General features: G+C 48.0%; 1 protein-coding gene across 1 annotated transcript in view; it reads right to left on the bottom strand.

Annotated features, from left to right (window-relative positions):
• The window catches only part of LOC144115687 (uncharacterized), a 123,639-nt gene that overhangs the window by 52,224 nt on the left and 58,190 nt on the right, over positions 1-13,225 (bottom strand). The window contains exon 2 of the mRNA XM_077650156.1: positions 254-490. Within this exon, the coding sequence (XP_077506282.1) occupies positions 254-424 (171 nt within the window). The 5' untranslated portion in view covers positions 425-490. The remainder of the gene's footprint in view (positions 1-253; positions 491-13,225) is intronic.

A 13,225-nucleotide genomic window follows, 5' to 3' on the forward strand; every position in this document is an offset into this window, starting at 1 on the left:
AATTAATTTTCATCCTAGAAGCACTATGACATGTTTCTGGGCAGAAAGCTGCAAACTAGACTGCGCTAACCGCCTTGTTCGTTGAAGAAGCCAAGTACAGGTGTGACTCGGCTGCTACGCCGACAACTGAGATGAGGCAGTTAACAGCGCTGCAAACTAACCAATTACTACAATCCAGAAATACTGGAGCGAGATTCCATGTACTCTCACTTCCGCTGACGAAGGCGCGTGGGCAGGCATGCCTGGCGCGTACCTTGACCGCGGCGTTGGCCGGCGCTTCGTCGAGGCAGCGCCAAGCCAGCGCGGCGAGGGGGTCCACCCCGGCGAGTCCCAATGGTGGCACGGGTCCCAGCGAGTCTCCCGGGATCAGGGGCTCGGCGGCCACCAGCGACAGGCGGCGGTCGGCGGCCCCCAGCGCTGCCATGACCGGCCTGCCGCCCCCCACCACGCCGCTGCTGCCCGCCCGGTCGCGGACGCCGGAGGACGCTGCCTGCATGCAGAGGGAAACTTTCAACGAGAAGTCGCTGTGCGCTATTCGAACCGTCCGAACACCCTTCCTCTTCGTTACATATTGCATGGAATTGTTCGGTATCTAGATATAGTTATTTTTCAAAATCTGGGCCTACTATCGGACGTATGTAGCTGACTGCAGCCACAACCAGCTAAGTTCAGTCAAACGTACTAACGAAGCACTCCAACTTCACCAAGGCTATGCGCCAAAGACACTGGAAATCGGGTCTCTCGTGCCGCTTCTGTCATCTAATATTTTTTTCTCCTCCTTCAAATCACCTCCATTCGAGCTTCTTACCGAGCATAAAAGTTCAACAACTTCATACAGTCTAGAAATATTGCAAGGTTCTTGAGTGGTGAACAGCCCGAAAGCAAGAAAACGAAACCACTTTGAATGGATTCACTACGGGTTGAAAAATACTGAAGAAAAAAAAAACCGCATGAAATAAGCCAAACAGTGCAAAATTCGCGCATTCTCCTGTTTGCCTTCTTTTTTCATCGGGCAGGAACGCTGAAGCCTTCGTCTTTCGAGCTTGGAGCGCTATGCAGGCATTTCCTTGGCTGAAAGCAAAAACTGCGAAGCCTTGAGGAATAACTATGGTGTCGATAAGCACGAGAACAGGGCTGCAGTTACAATGCACCCAGGTACAGTATCTTTCATACCAAGAGGGAACACTAGCAATGGTTAGACCGGCTCTTAACGCGGAAAAAAAAAATAGGTTTCGGCGCGAAGCAGGAGCGGAGCTTCGTGAGGCTTCTACTCTCGAGAACTGTGAGAACCTACATTTCTGCGCGTTAAGAGCCGATCTAACAATTTCACGTGTTCCTTCCAAGTACGACAAATACTGCGCATACAATGCCCTGTTAGCCAAGTTCTAACGTGTGCCCAGTATTCGTGGTCAAGTTGAATGAAAAGTGTACTGTTTACATTGTTCTTCTTTCCTTTCATCCTGGTTGCCTGACGACCACGAAACATGCCGCCAAAGTGTGATACTGAACTATCAGGAGAAAGAAAGCCAAAACTTGGGAGAAAAAAATTGCATTGATTCATTTAACTTGTTTCTCATCGTCTTGCTTATGGCAGAGTTAATATATGACTACTCTTGAAGACCGCTGTAAGCGAAGACTACTTTCTGTACGGCCGTGGCAGTTAGTTCAGCGCGTCAATTTTCTCTTCGCCATGTCGAATAGCACAACAGCGCCTTTCGTTTTGGTACCAGGATATCCGCATCGCTTCGATAAATAGAGAAGCAAGGCAATGATTCACTGGGTATTTGATTTCAAGCTTCCAAAGGTCGCCATCAGCACCGACGATAGACGTCTCTTAACCACGAAGTGTCCTCTCTTCACCAGAAAAAACAAACAAACAAACAAGAGGGGGCTATGCAGCGCCGCCGGAAGATCATTCAATTTTCTCCGCGAAGTGAAGAAGGAAGCCGCGGTAAACAGACAGCGATAGGGATGATTTTGGTGAAACCTACGTCCATCAAGAGAACCCCTAGGCCAAATCAAAGGCATTTACGAAATAAAAATTTCGTGCGCTTCGTTACGGTATTTTTTAACTAGTCAGTACGTGAGCTCCTAAAGCCAACAACGTTTACTTTATCTGCGCGTTTCTTTCCATTAATCATATGTGTTTTCTCCTCATGCACTCCATTGTGTTTATTGGGCATCGGCTACAATTCCATTCATTATTTGCTCATGTACGTAAGTATTTCAGTTGAGTGACTTGTCTTGTGCTGTCAGATGCCGTAAAATACAGGGACAAACACCACATCAAGCTGCTCTTCGAAGCAGCTTTTTCGCGGCCGTTCTTTTCCTTGCATGTAAGCAAAAGTGATCTCATTATTATTGCGAATATAATATTTGCTCAACGTGAAAGCATGCCTTCTTAAAGGGCAATTAAAGAGGTGGTAGAATTCGATTAATTTAAAAGAGCGGAATGTGTGAAGCTTGCAGGTAAATCAAGCAAAATCTTTTTGTGCTAGCATTTGGAACGGTGACGTAATCGCCGACTAAAGCGGCGTCGGAGTTCTGGCTTCTCGGCAGTACACAACAACAGGCAGAAGTGGAGATGATGACGTCACGTACCGCAGCGCTAAGTTCACAGCGAAGAAGCGGTTGTTTCAAAGAAGAAAATGAATGCCGTCAAAGGTGAAGCTCACGAAGCATCGTTTGGTGGCATCGGGAGACGCATGGCAGCATGTGGACGAAGGCAGCGGACATCTGAAATTTCGGCAACAGTGACGTCACCACGAGTTTCCTCCAATGCAGTGAGGAGAAAACCTGAACATCGTCGAGATTGTTATCGGTGATTACGTCACTATTTTAAATGATAGAGCAAAACTACTTTGCATCCTTTACCTAGACGTTTCAGAGATTCGAATACTTGAATAATCTCCAATTTTTCAAAAAACCATCCACCTCTTCTTTAAGCAGAAGAAAAGCTTGCAAGCCAAACAAGGAACTTGTCTCTCCGCCAATGTAATTGAATTCGTGCCCTCGAAGCGTGATGAATCGAAAAGTGGGTGGTTAAAGATGACACGTTTCCAGATTCGCATCGGCCGGGTCAACTGGAAACCCCATTCCTCTGTGGTTCCCACTAGGCAGGCTGGTGAGCGTTTCGGCGATTTGAGTTGCATTTAATGCAAGACGCCTTCACGGGGTCGAGCCGCCAGATATGCGGGTTTACCACCGGTCCTTGGTAGAAGGACAAGAGAACGATGTTTTTTGCTAACATATGAACGCAGGAATTTATGGTTGCAACGGGCGACACCGTTGAGCACCTAATACAACTTAATTTCTGTTTATGGCGTTTGTAAACTTTTCTGTTCCCTCATGGTCACTTGAACAATGGTATCGCGCCCTTTGCAGGCTTGCAAAGTTGCACTTCCTGCACTGTAGGAGGCATAGCATGAGGCACAGTGCATGTGCATGACGTGCCTCCATACCCAACTATTGTGGACAGAAGTATTTTTGATCGGAAAATAGTTTATGAGCGCTGTTTTTTTTTCATATATTGTAAGACATCAAAATAATAATCAGTATATCCGCAGATCTCCTGTTGGCAGGCATGCATTTTTTAAATTCTTGTTAGCGTTTTAGCTATCGTCCAAAGTGTTCCCCATTGGTTTAACTATGCAGTCTTGACTGCTCGATGCGAGCGATGGAAAAACAATAAAAGAGAGATTTTGCTACGCATCGGAAGAATGAACGATTACTTTCAATATTTCCATAACAGTACCTTACAGTTTAACATTATTCAAAATATTTTATTCAAGACGTATACCTTCGGCACGCGAAAAAACAATTGATTTTTTTCTGCATTCTTTTTTCGGTTAACGCAGCAAACGAGCGACAACCAAGCAACGAAACAGGCCGCTTAGAACATTGCGGGCTCCCTGGCTTCTTTCCCAAGAACAGAAAAACGTTGTGCTCCGATTACTTCAACCTTTTCATAAAAGAGCGAGAAAGAACGTTTTTTTTTTCTGTGTAACTTGTCCCAGACTCAAAGTGCCTTCTCAGCTCAGCGTAAATAGCGAGAAGGACATCGGCTTTTCGCGTCCCTGTGAGCTATGGCCGATTTTTCCGCAGTCCGCTGTTATTTATACTCTCGGCCCCCATCGCCGCTGTTGTTACGTAAGAGCCCGCAGTCCGCGCAATAGTCGAGGTGTAAAAGAAAAGAAGGACAAGAAAAGAGGAAAGGACGAAATAAACTGCGCTCGCTGCGCGCCGCTTTTCAGAGCAAGGTGTTCCAGCCGCCGAAGTGGCTTCTCAGTGAAACCCGCTCTTGGGACACCTTTTTTCCCGCGAGCCGAACAATGGAAATCGATGGGAGGGTTATAGGCTTTAGATAACACGGGGGCGCGCGCTCCATGTCTACAAGAACAGTGGGACGGGGTTATCACGCTTGTCAGGACGCCGGAGGACAGGGTGCGGAGAAGATAAAAAGTGAATAACCGAGAAACAGTTTTCTAATAAAAAAAAGAAGAGAAAACATAGAATGAAGGTCCCGCGAAGGGAGGAGGGAAAATGCCGGCGATGCAGATTCCGCGATCGCGGATAGATTACCCTAATAGAAGCAAGCCGGGCGTACATAACCGTGGGCGAACAATGAAGAACCTCTCAATCTCGCCCGACGCGAAGAGAAAGGAAGAGAGAGGGAAATAAATGAAAACGGACGACATACGCAAATGGAACACCAGAGCGAACACGGGAGAGCGCCATTCTCGCTTATGGATCGTGATCTCTGAAAGCCGGTTGGTCTCCCCATCTTTTGGCTGCTGATGGTGCTCTTGATTACTCGAGCAAAAAAAGAAGGAAAAGAAAAGGCGAGACGAAAAACGAGGTCCCGGGAAGTGGAGGCGTAGGTCTCGAAATGACAAGCTCTCATCACTCTTATTCTTTTCTCTTTCCTCACTAAATTTGGACATTCCGCTGAATCTCTGGCTGGTTGTGTGCCTTGTTTTTTTATATCTTATCCCGCTCCTGATAGACTACCGCACATCGAAACGACAAAGGAGGGGTATTTATCATCACTCTGTTCTCTTTCAACACAGCCACGAATACTTGTTCGCCGTTCTTAATTTTTTTTAACCCTTTTTATCGTCATAAAATTCCCTGCCGGCGGCTCTTCGGCGGCTATCAGGGTGAATTCAACTTGATAGACGAAAGTCTCTCGTTTTTTTTTTCATTCTGCGTGAATACATCGACTGCAGCAACTCCCTCTTTTTTTTTCTTGATCAAATGAAAAGGGGAGCAGGGTGCGACCATTTTGAGCAGAATAAACGGAGGCGGTGCATTTTTGAGGCGACGAAAAACGAACTAATTTCTCTGGTGACGGCGGGAAGGCGTTTAATAAAAGCAGGAGTAAAAAGAAAGTAGATAACAGCGAGAAGAATTCCAGCTTAGTGGTGTAAATGAAAAAGAGACTCGCAGAGACTCCGAGCACTTTGCAAATAGGCAAAAGCTCGTCGTTTGCTCCGTAAGTCATCCCACCCGCACGGCAGACTTTCAGAGTGGTGAGCCTGGGCGGACGTCACGCAGTTCTCGTTACGGGGCTTGACCCTCCTGTTCAGCAGGGGTCGATATCGACAGAGCGGTGGAATGTAGAAATAAGGCGCGCGAAAAGGGAATGTGCCGAGGCGTGAAAAAATAGCATGGAATGGATGGCCTAGGCGTGCATACCTATCTTGTCGCGTGATATTTGGTGGGGATCTATCGCGCAGACCGACGCCTCAAGGAAGCTTAGTGGATCCCATTTTTTTCTTTTCTACTGCCATTCAACTCGCGCAGGGAGGACGGAGAGTGAGCGGTGTGTAATTTTCGGGAACCAGACAATTTCGTCAAATTAAAAAAAGAGAAAAAAAACGTGAATTTGAAAGCAACAAAACAAGCCGCCCCATTGGAAACGCACGATGCTTTATGTATATGGCGAAACAGGCGCGGATCTTTCGGGTATGGTTTATGAAGTAAAAAGACATGAACTCGAGGTTAGAAAATAAGCATGCTTAAAAAGGGCCCTCTTTATTAACATTCCTTCTTCATCCAGAAGTCATAACATGGCAGTGCCTTGGCTGTATGATCTTGTACCCAGTGCTGTTTCTTCGGGAACTCTTCTCTTGTCATCTTGGTTTCGCCTTCACAGTACTGTATGCTGACTTCCTTTGTCACATTGTTTTTTACTCCTGCGATTTAGGAGATTTTTTTTCTGTTCCATATCTCATTTCTCCCGCAGGCAATTCACGAAGAGGAACCGAACCTGATCAAACCAAATCGAGCAGTTGCCAGAATGACTGAAGTTTTCTAAAAGTAGCGGCACCTGAAAAAATACAACTTATCACTGACCATAGCAGCAACTGTCACTCAGCGGTATACATGGTTTTTATGGCTTTTATTAATGGGGATTTAACGTCCCAAAGCGACTCAGGCTATGAGGGACGCCGTAGTGAAGGGCTCCGGAAATTTCGACCACCTGGGGTTCTTTAACGTGCACTGACATCTCACAGTTCACGGGCCTCTAGCATTTCGCCTCCATCGAACTGCGACCGGCGCGGCCGGGATCGAACCCGCGTATTTCGGGTCAGCAGCCGAGCGCCGTGACCACTGAGCCACCGCGGCGCCCTATACACAGTTCTTGGCACAGCTTAAGAGCACCTGAGCTGGCTAGTGGTTTCTAATTCACTATCGCATTGACGGTGTACCATCGGCCATATTAATGTAGGTCGATAGAGCAAAATTTGAACACTCGAGCATTTCGATCACAACACCGATTTTGTGATCAATCTGTGGGCCCGTCCCAAAGGCGCGAAATTTTAATATGCGGATAGGCCTTCGTACGCATAGGTGGCGACGGCACGCCACGCGTTCAAGGCTAGACATGCACGCTACGCGAAGTCTATCGAGCGTGAGGATTACGAGCCCGCGTTTGCCTAATGTCGAACCAACGCACTCACACACGAACACGCTCACAAGCCGAACAGGCCACACTATAGATGAAGTATACGCTCACCAATTCCGCACATGTAGGCTTCCAAAATAGGTTCGATGTAAGAGTATTATTTCGCTTTTCTACCTGCCTTTACGCGAGAAGACAGGAGAGGAAAATGAAGACCCCAGTGGACGAGTACAGCCAAGATTGTACGCGCGTTTTCTAAAACCTCAAGCAATCGCTTTGTCCTCGTAGCAATGCAAATGTATTTCCTCGCCACTGCTTTGCAGCGGCGCATGCTGTAACGGGCAGCGTGCGCTTTGAGCACACTTCGCGATTACCAACGGCCTCACCGTGGGCAGTCATGAACGAAAGCACTTTTTTCATTGCGGCCACGAAAAGCAGGCCAATAAAAAGCTAGAAACTTGAGAGAAGAAGCGCGATTCATACGCTGCAGTGAATACCAGCTGCCGAGGCAACGGAGAAACAATTTTTGTTTGCCGCGAACCTGCCACAGTAAACGTTTTTCCAGGAGTGTACCTTTCAGTCTCGCATATTGATTTCTATTTTCTTCTCAAGGCTATGAGCGTGCAGGTGGCAAGTGTAAATTTTATAGCGTCAGCCACACCGGCCTTATTTTTGCTGCCATGTATGGTGTGGTCACCATATCTAGCTTTTATTTTATGGAACCAAAGCAATCAAACCATTTTTAGTCACAACGCTCTTTTTTTTTCAGGTATACCGTTCTTGAGCACGATATGCCCCAATTTTACTTGCAAATAAAACGATCGTTAGAAAAAATAAAAAGTAAATGAGAAAAGAAATGAAGATTACATCTGCAACCGTTCATCGCCAAGGCAGGCGCAGTGCGTTTTTTTGGCCCCACTTGAACAGCGCACGCTTCGTCGTTCACAAAGTGCCGAGGAACTGCACGCGCGATATGGCAGCTCCGAAAGCGACGCCTCCCGCCTAGCCCCTAGAATCGCCAACGGGTTCTCCGGAGATGAGGAAATGTCAGCGAGCGCGAAATGACTTGCACGCGCACGGCAAGGCCTCGACAGCAGCAGCGCGCCGCCAGAAGGCGCGTCGATGCATTTCGGTCGGCATTCGCTTGTCCCGCTTTATTTTGTCGCCGGTTGTCTATAATGTGCAGTCTATCTAAAGTCATTTGTTACACGCTGGAGCTGTGGTCGTCCATCTGAGAGGCATAGCAAAGCAGCGTGCTACATACAAATACAAATAATAAAAATAAAGTAAAAAATAAAAGTCTGAAAAGATTATGCGCAGATCTTGACTGAACACAGAAACATTTGAAATGCAGTTGTTTCGTTAAATGCTGATTTCAAACGAAGCCCGCTCGCAGTGATGTAAAGGAAGTAAGTAATTGATAGCGGTGGGGAAACCGGCAGGCGAATGGGAGGCACATGAAAGAAAACTGCGGACGAATTGAGATCGCAACTGTACTGCACCGGAGACACAGAACACGTATTGTGCCTCTGCCCACCTCCCCCATCTCCCGGGTAATCGGGTAACTCCGATATCCCCGAGAAAAGGAAATTCCACAGGAATTCTGAGAGCTTTTCAATTCCTTTGTGATAACCAGTAGCACAATTGGAGGGCGCTGTAGCTGGCCGACGGGTTAAGCAGATCCAGCCTAAGTTGTATCAGTGGTTGTTTGATTGAAAGTGGGCTCCGTGATTCACTCAGACAGCCCAAAGAGGAAGCGATAGGAAGGGCAAAAAGTACCGGGGTATTTAATTTGATACATGGGACGATGTGGAGGAATTTGATAGCCTGATTAGTGATAGTGGAAAAAAAGTGTTTGGGTGCGGCAGGGGACGTACCGCGTTCGACGCAGTTGCGGGGCTGCTTGGCGAAGCGGGTCGTCTTGGTGGCCAAAGTACGAAACCGCCGTGCTGAGCATTTATTTGAGTCTTGCTGCGCCCATTTCGCGGCGATTTTTCTTTGTCGAGTTTTTACAAATGCTGTAATTTTTAATATTACTAGTATACATCTAATCATGTTGGTAACCGTGTTACCAGTTGTTTTTATAAATAACTTCTGTCTTTCGAATAGCATCTGTGTATTTCTATTTTTAGAACTGAAACGAGGTTCAAAGAGTTTTTGCGAATTTTCTGTCGTACAAATGTGAGGCAAGCACATTGGAACTACGTAAATAAACGGCAATCGAAAGTGAATGATAGTATCGCACGAGATCACTGAGACTGGCAAAAGAAATTCGCGGAATTTGCAAAGAGAAGCCCGTTCTTGATATCATTTTTCAGCTTCTAACTTTTGTCTGCTCCAACTCCAATGCGCACGATAAAGCGCTGGAAACTTTGGAAACGTTATAAGCGTTGAAACTCATTTCTCCTAACGTGGGGGTAGTCACCATTTTGACGCGTTGTCATCAAATGAACAATACTCTGGCCTCCAATGTCCGCGCGCATAATTCCTAGTCGCAGTCATAGTCTGCATCCAGTTCTTTCGTAAGATATTTTTGGCGTCCTTCGGTCGACAGTCACAGTCGTCAGCCGTGATAGCCTCTTATCGAAATGAATCTTCTGGTTCAAGTCAACGGATTGTAGTGTCATTTTTTTTAATGTGCCACCAATCGATGTAAACGTCCCAAACGGAAAACTTCCAGAATCCACAGTCTGTGACGGCATTGTGATACCGGCCTTAGTACAGCGCCCGGCGCTCGGATAGAACATGGAAGAGATCGCTCATTTAAGCTCTTGGGTCTGCATGGCGTATCGTGGACTGTTTTCTATGCTCTCGTTGAGTTCGAGAACCCTGTCAACGATAGTCTCATGCCACAGTGATAGCAACGTTGAACGGTCGTGCCACTCTGATGTCGTGGAGGGGTTGATGAGCGTCCACAGACCGCCACTGTCCAACCTACCTGTTGTGTCCTTGAACCCGCTATCAGCACGAGATGCGCCATGACGCCCTTAATTCACCATCTGGAGCATTGCAGACACCGGTTGGCTTTTGCTTAATTCTTACCAAGTTATGAGTACACTAAACATGTTTCGCTATTTCGGTTGAGTCTCCGTAACTCGGGCACCCAGCTGTGGACCTCGCGTTGCGCTGAAAAACTCCGTAGCCGCTACACGCCACTTCGGATACCATTGAGAGAAGGAACGGCTTGAGCTCCACCAAGGAGAAGCGATAGCGATAACTGCATCGATTCCTCCGCCCTTTTCTTTTCTCAGCCTTATGAGAGCGCCCACTTCCGAAACTATGATACACCGGTCACTTCACCGCACAAGGCACACTATCGATAGCGCTTCCCTCCCCGAAGCACCTGCCTGCATGGTCTATCTGATTCCGCAACATGTAAATGCGGGGTTTTTTTGGGTAATACATATTAAGACAAAGACGGCGAAAGCGCCGACTCTGTTTCTCACAAAAAAAAACGACCCGTACTAAGGTTTTACTGCAAAAACGATCGAGAGGCAAGAAAAAAAAAAGCGATTTTTGTGCGAGTCAAACCGGTAGACTGGAACGAGTTGCCTGCCGTTTACTCTCCGGATGGAGCTGAGAATCGTCACAGCGTATCACTGCCGCTCGCCTGGATTTCGCCAAGATGCGGACACATTACACCTAGAGAGACAGAAGCAGAGCGCGTCGTGTTGGTGCGCGCGCTCTCCTTCTTCCAGAATCCTCCCTCACTGTCCTCCCTGCGGCCGCACCCTCCTTTCTTTCGTCACAACTACAACCTCGCTGTACTGCACCTGAGCGCTTCCTAGCCGGGCTCGCTGCGCCTCCGCGGCCTTGTCAGCGTGTCGCGGACAGATTTCGGCAGAGTCGAGCGTCCCGGTGCTCACTCGTGCGCGGCCCCGCACCTCGCTCCGTATTAACCGGCAGAACGGCGGATCTATCGTGTCGCCCAATCTCCTCCTCCTCCTTTGTGCTCCTCCTTTGGAGGCGTCAATATCGCTAATCGAGTTGTGAGCCCTTTACTCCATCGGCCACTTTTTCGCGTCGCACCCGACGACACCCGGGAGCACGCCTTGGTTGCGACTCGTAAACCCTTTTTCTTTCTCCATTAATCTCGCTACGCCTTCTTGCCCCCTCATCCTCAGCACAGGCCCTCGGGACGATAGGCACCTCGCGAGGCTTATCGCGGGCCGTAGAGCAACGAGCCTCTTGTAAAAGTCTCGCTCCACGTTGGCCAACAGCGCTTCCTCGATGGAGGGCGGCGCGCTACTGCTCTATCTCGCAATCATCGCACTCGGGGCTCTCATCCCGACGTCCCCGAATGGGCGCCGAGAAGGGTGGCTCGGGCACGAGGCTGTCACCCAGCTCGAGGCGCTTGTCTCGCTGCCCGCTACAATAACGGCACCCTCCCCTCGGAGACCACGAGGCCCGGCTGACGCGTCTGCACGAATGAGCCCATATACGCCGTGGCACCACCAGCCTTCGTCCGCGCTGCGCGAACACGCCTGGCGTGAGGCCGACGCCACGGACCCGCCGACTGCGACGCACGGGACGGTGACGTTTACGGCGCTGCGGCACTCACGCCGCCACCACCTTCTCTCGCTTGCCCGCTCGGTTTGTCATCGAGCAATGCGCGCCTATGTGTGCTCGAGTCGTAAACGGAATGGCTATGGCCCTGTTAACGGTCGCATTAGCCGTCCCGTTTTCCCGTAACGAACGCGTCTAGTTGTCGTTGTCCCCTCTCGGTCTTTTGACACGGATCGTAAAGGTTGGGAGTGACGACCCACGTTCGTGTACGGGGACGACATTACAAGATTGCCCGGCGCATCATCCGTGGCCCAGCCGACGGCTGCACTGCCGTCGTCCTTAAGGCGCATGCTGCGTGGTGGCCTTAGCAAACCGCTGGGAAGAACATGCCAGAAAGTGTGCGCCTCGATAACTAGTGCCAGTGAATTATTTTGTCGAAATGTCTGCAATGGCTTCAACTGAATGTTGGCGCGTATGTTTATAATCATCTCTCGACGCTAATATCAGGAAGCAAGCCACGACCATGCTTTCATTTGCTTTATGAGCGAACAGAATGCGATTACGAGCACTAATTCTTTCCATTTCATTTGCGTGAAGCCGTTTAATTTAAAGAATAAATATTTTCACCAGAAGGGGCGCTATACGTTTTCTTGTTCTGGAAATTCAGCGTACACTCTAGACCGGACGTCTCTCAGTTTTCGCTCCAAACGATGCCAGTTGAAACGGTGTTTTGAACATACTGGCGTGTACGCTAGCACTAGTTAATTGCGTTTTCTCTTATCATAGGCCGTTTGAGTCATGTTCGATGAGAGAGAGGGATTCATCCGATAAGAAGTTGTTCGAACTCTGTCGTCCAGTCAGCAACAGCTAGCAAATGAGGTCCCTCGGTTTAAAGCGGAAGCACCAGATAACTTTCCAATCATAGGCTCATCACGTCCCGTCTGCAATGCTTTAGAGAAATGATAGGCGCGACCCTATCTCGCTTCCCTTTAAAGCGATAGATGCATTAGGCACACCCTGTAAAAATCGCACTGCCCACACTCCAGTCCGCGCCTTTTCTTCTTCGTCACGGAAGATGAAAGGGACTGGGAGCGGGCGACGGCCTGACACTGCAGCGGAGTGTTGCCATGTTGATTGGCCGATCACGCCAACTGTAGAAGCCAAGATTGCTAAACACTTAAGAAAGCTAAGGTCATTTCACTCCACAAAATAAGGTTTGGTTTGGTTTGGTTTATAGGGGCTTAACGTCCCAAAGCGAATCAGGCTATGAGAGACGCCGTTGGGAAGGGGATAAACAATCGTTTACTAATTGTCGACAGATCTAAATTTTGTCATTGTTCAGTAAATCAATATAAAAACTGTTTATCACGCCTAACAAATTACTTCAACAAAATTAATATCTTGTCTCCAAGTGAATTGGGATTTCGAGCTGATTTTTCAACTTAGCTTTAATCCGCCGGGTACCCACCGGTGATACAACGGGTACAAGCTTTTCCCTGGTCTGGTGCTTGGCTTATTTATGGTGAAATGCTTAGGAAATTGGTCTGTGACCGCACCTTCAGAAGTCAAAAATACCTTGTGTAATGGCGCTCTTTGGTCATTGATGCCCTTGCGCCACAAAAAATCATCATATCCTTAGCTTTAATGTATCATTCACTGGTCAAGTTAAATCTGCCATTGACTTTTATAAAGCTTATGATTGAATCAGACGTAACATGTTGTTGACCAAATTAACAACGGTTGGGGTTACTGGGCCTCAACTCATGCTAATTAGTAATTATTTACAAGACATGGAGCAAGTTGTTCTTCAAC

This window comes from Amblyomma americanum, chromosome 1 (assembly GCF_052857255.1).
Source record: "Amblyomma americanum isolate KBUSLIRL-KWMA chromosome 1, ASM5285725v1, whole genome shotgun sequence".
NCBI lineage: Eukaryota > Metazoa > Arthropoda > Arachnida > Ixodida > Ixodidae > Amblyomma > Amblyomma americanum.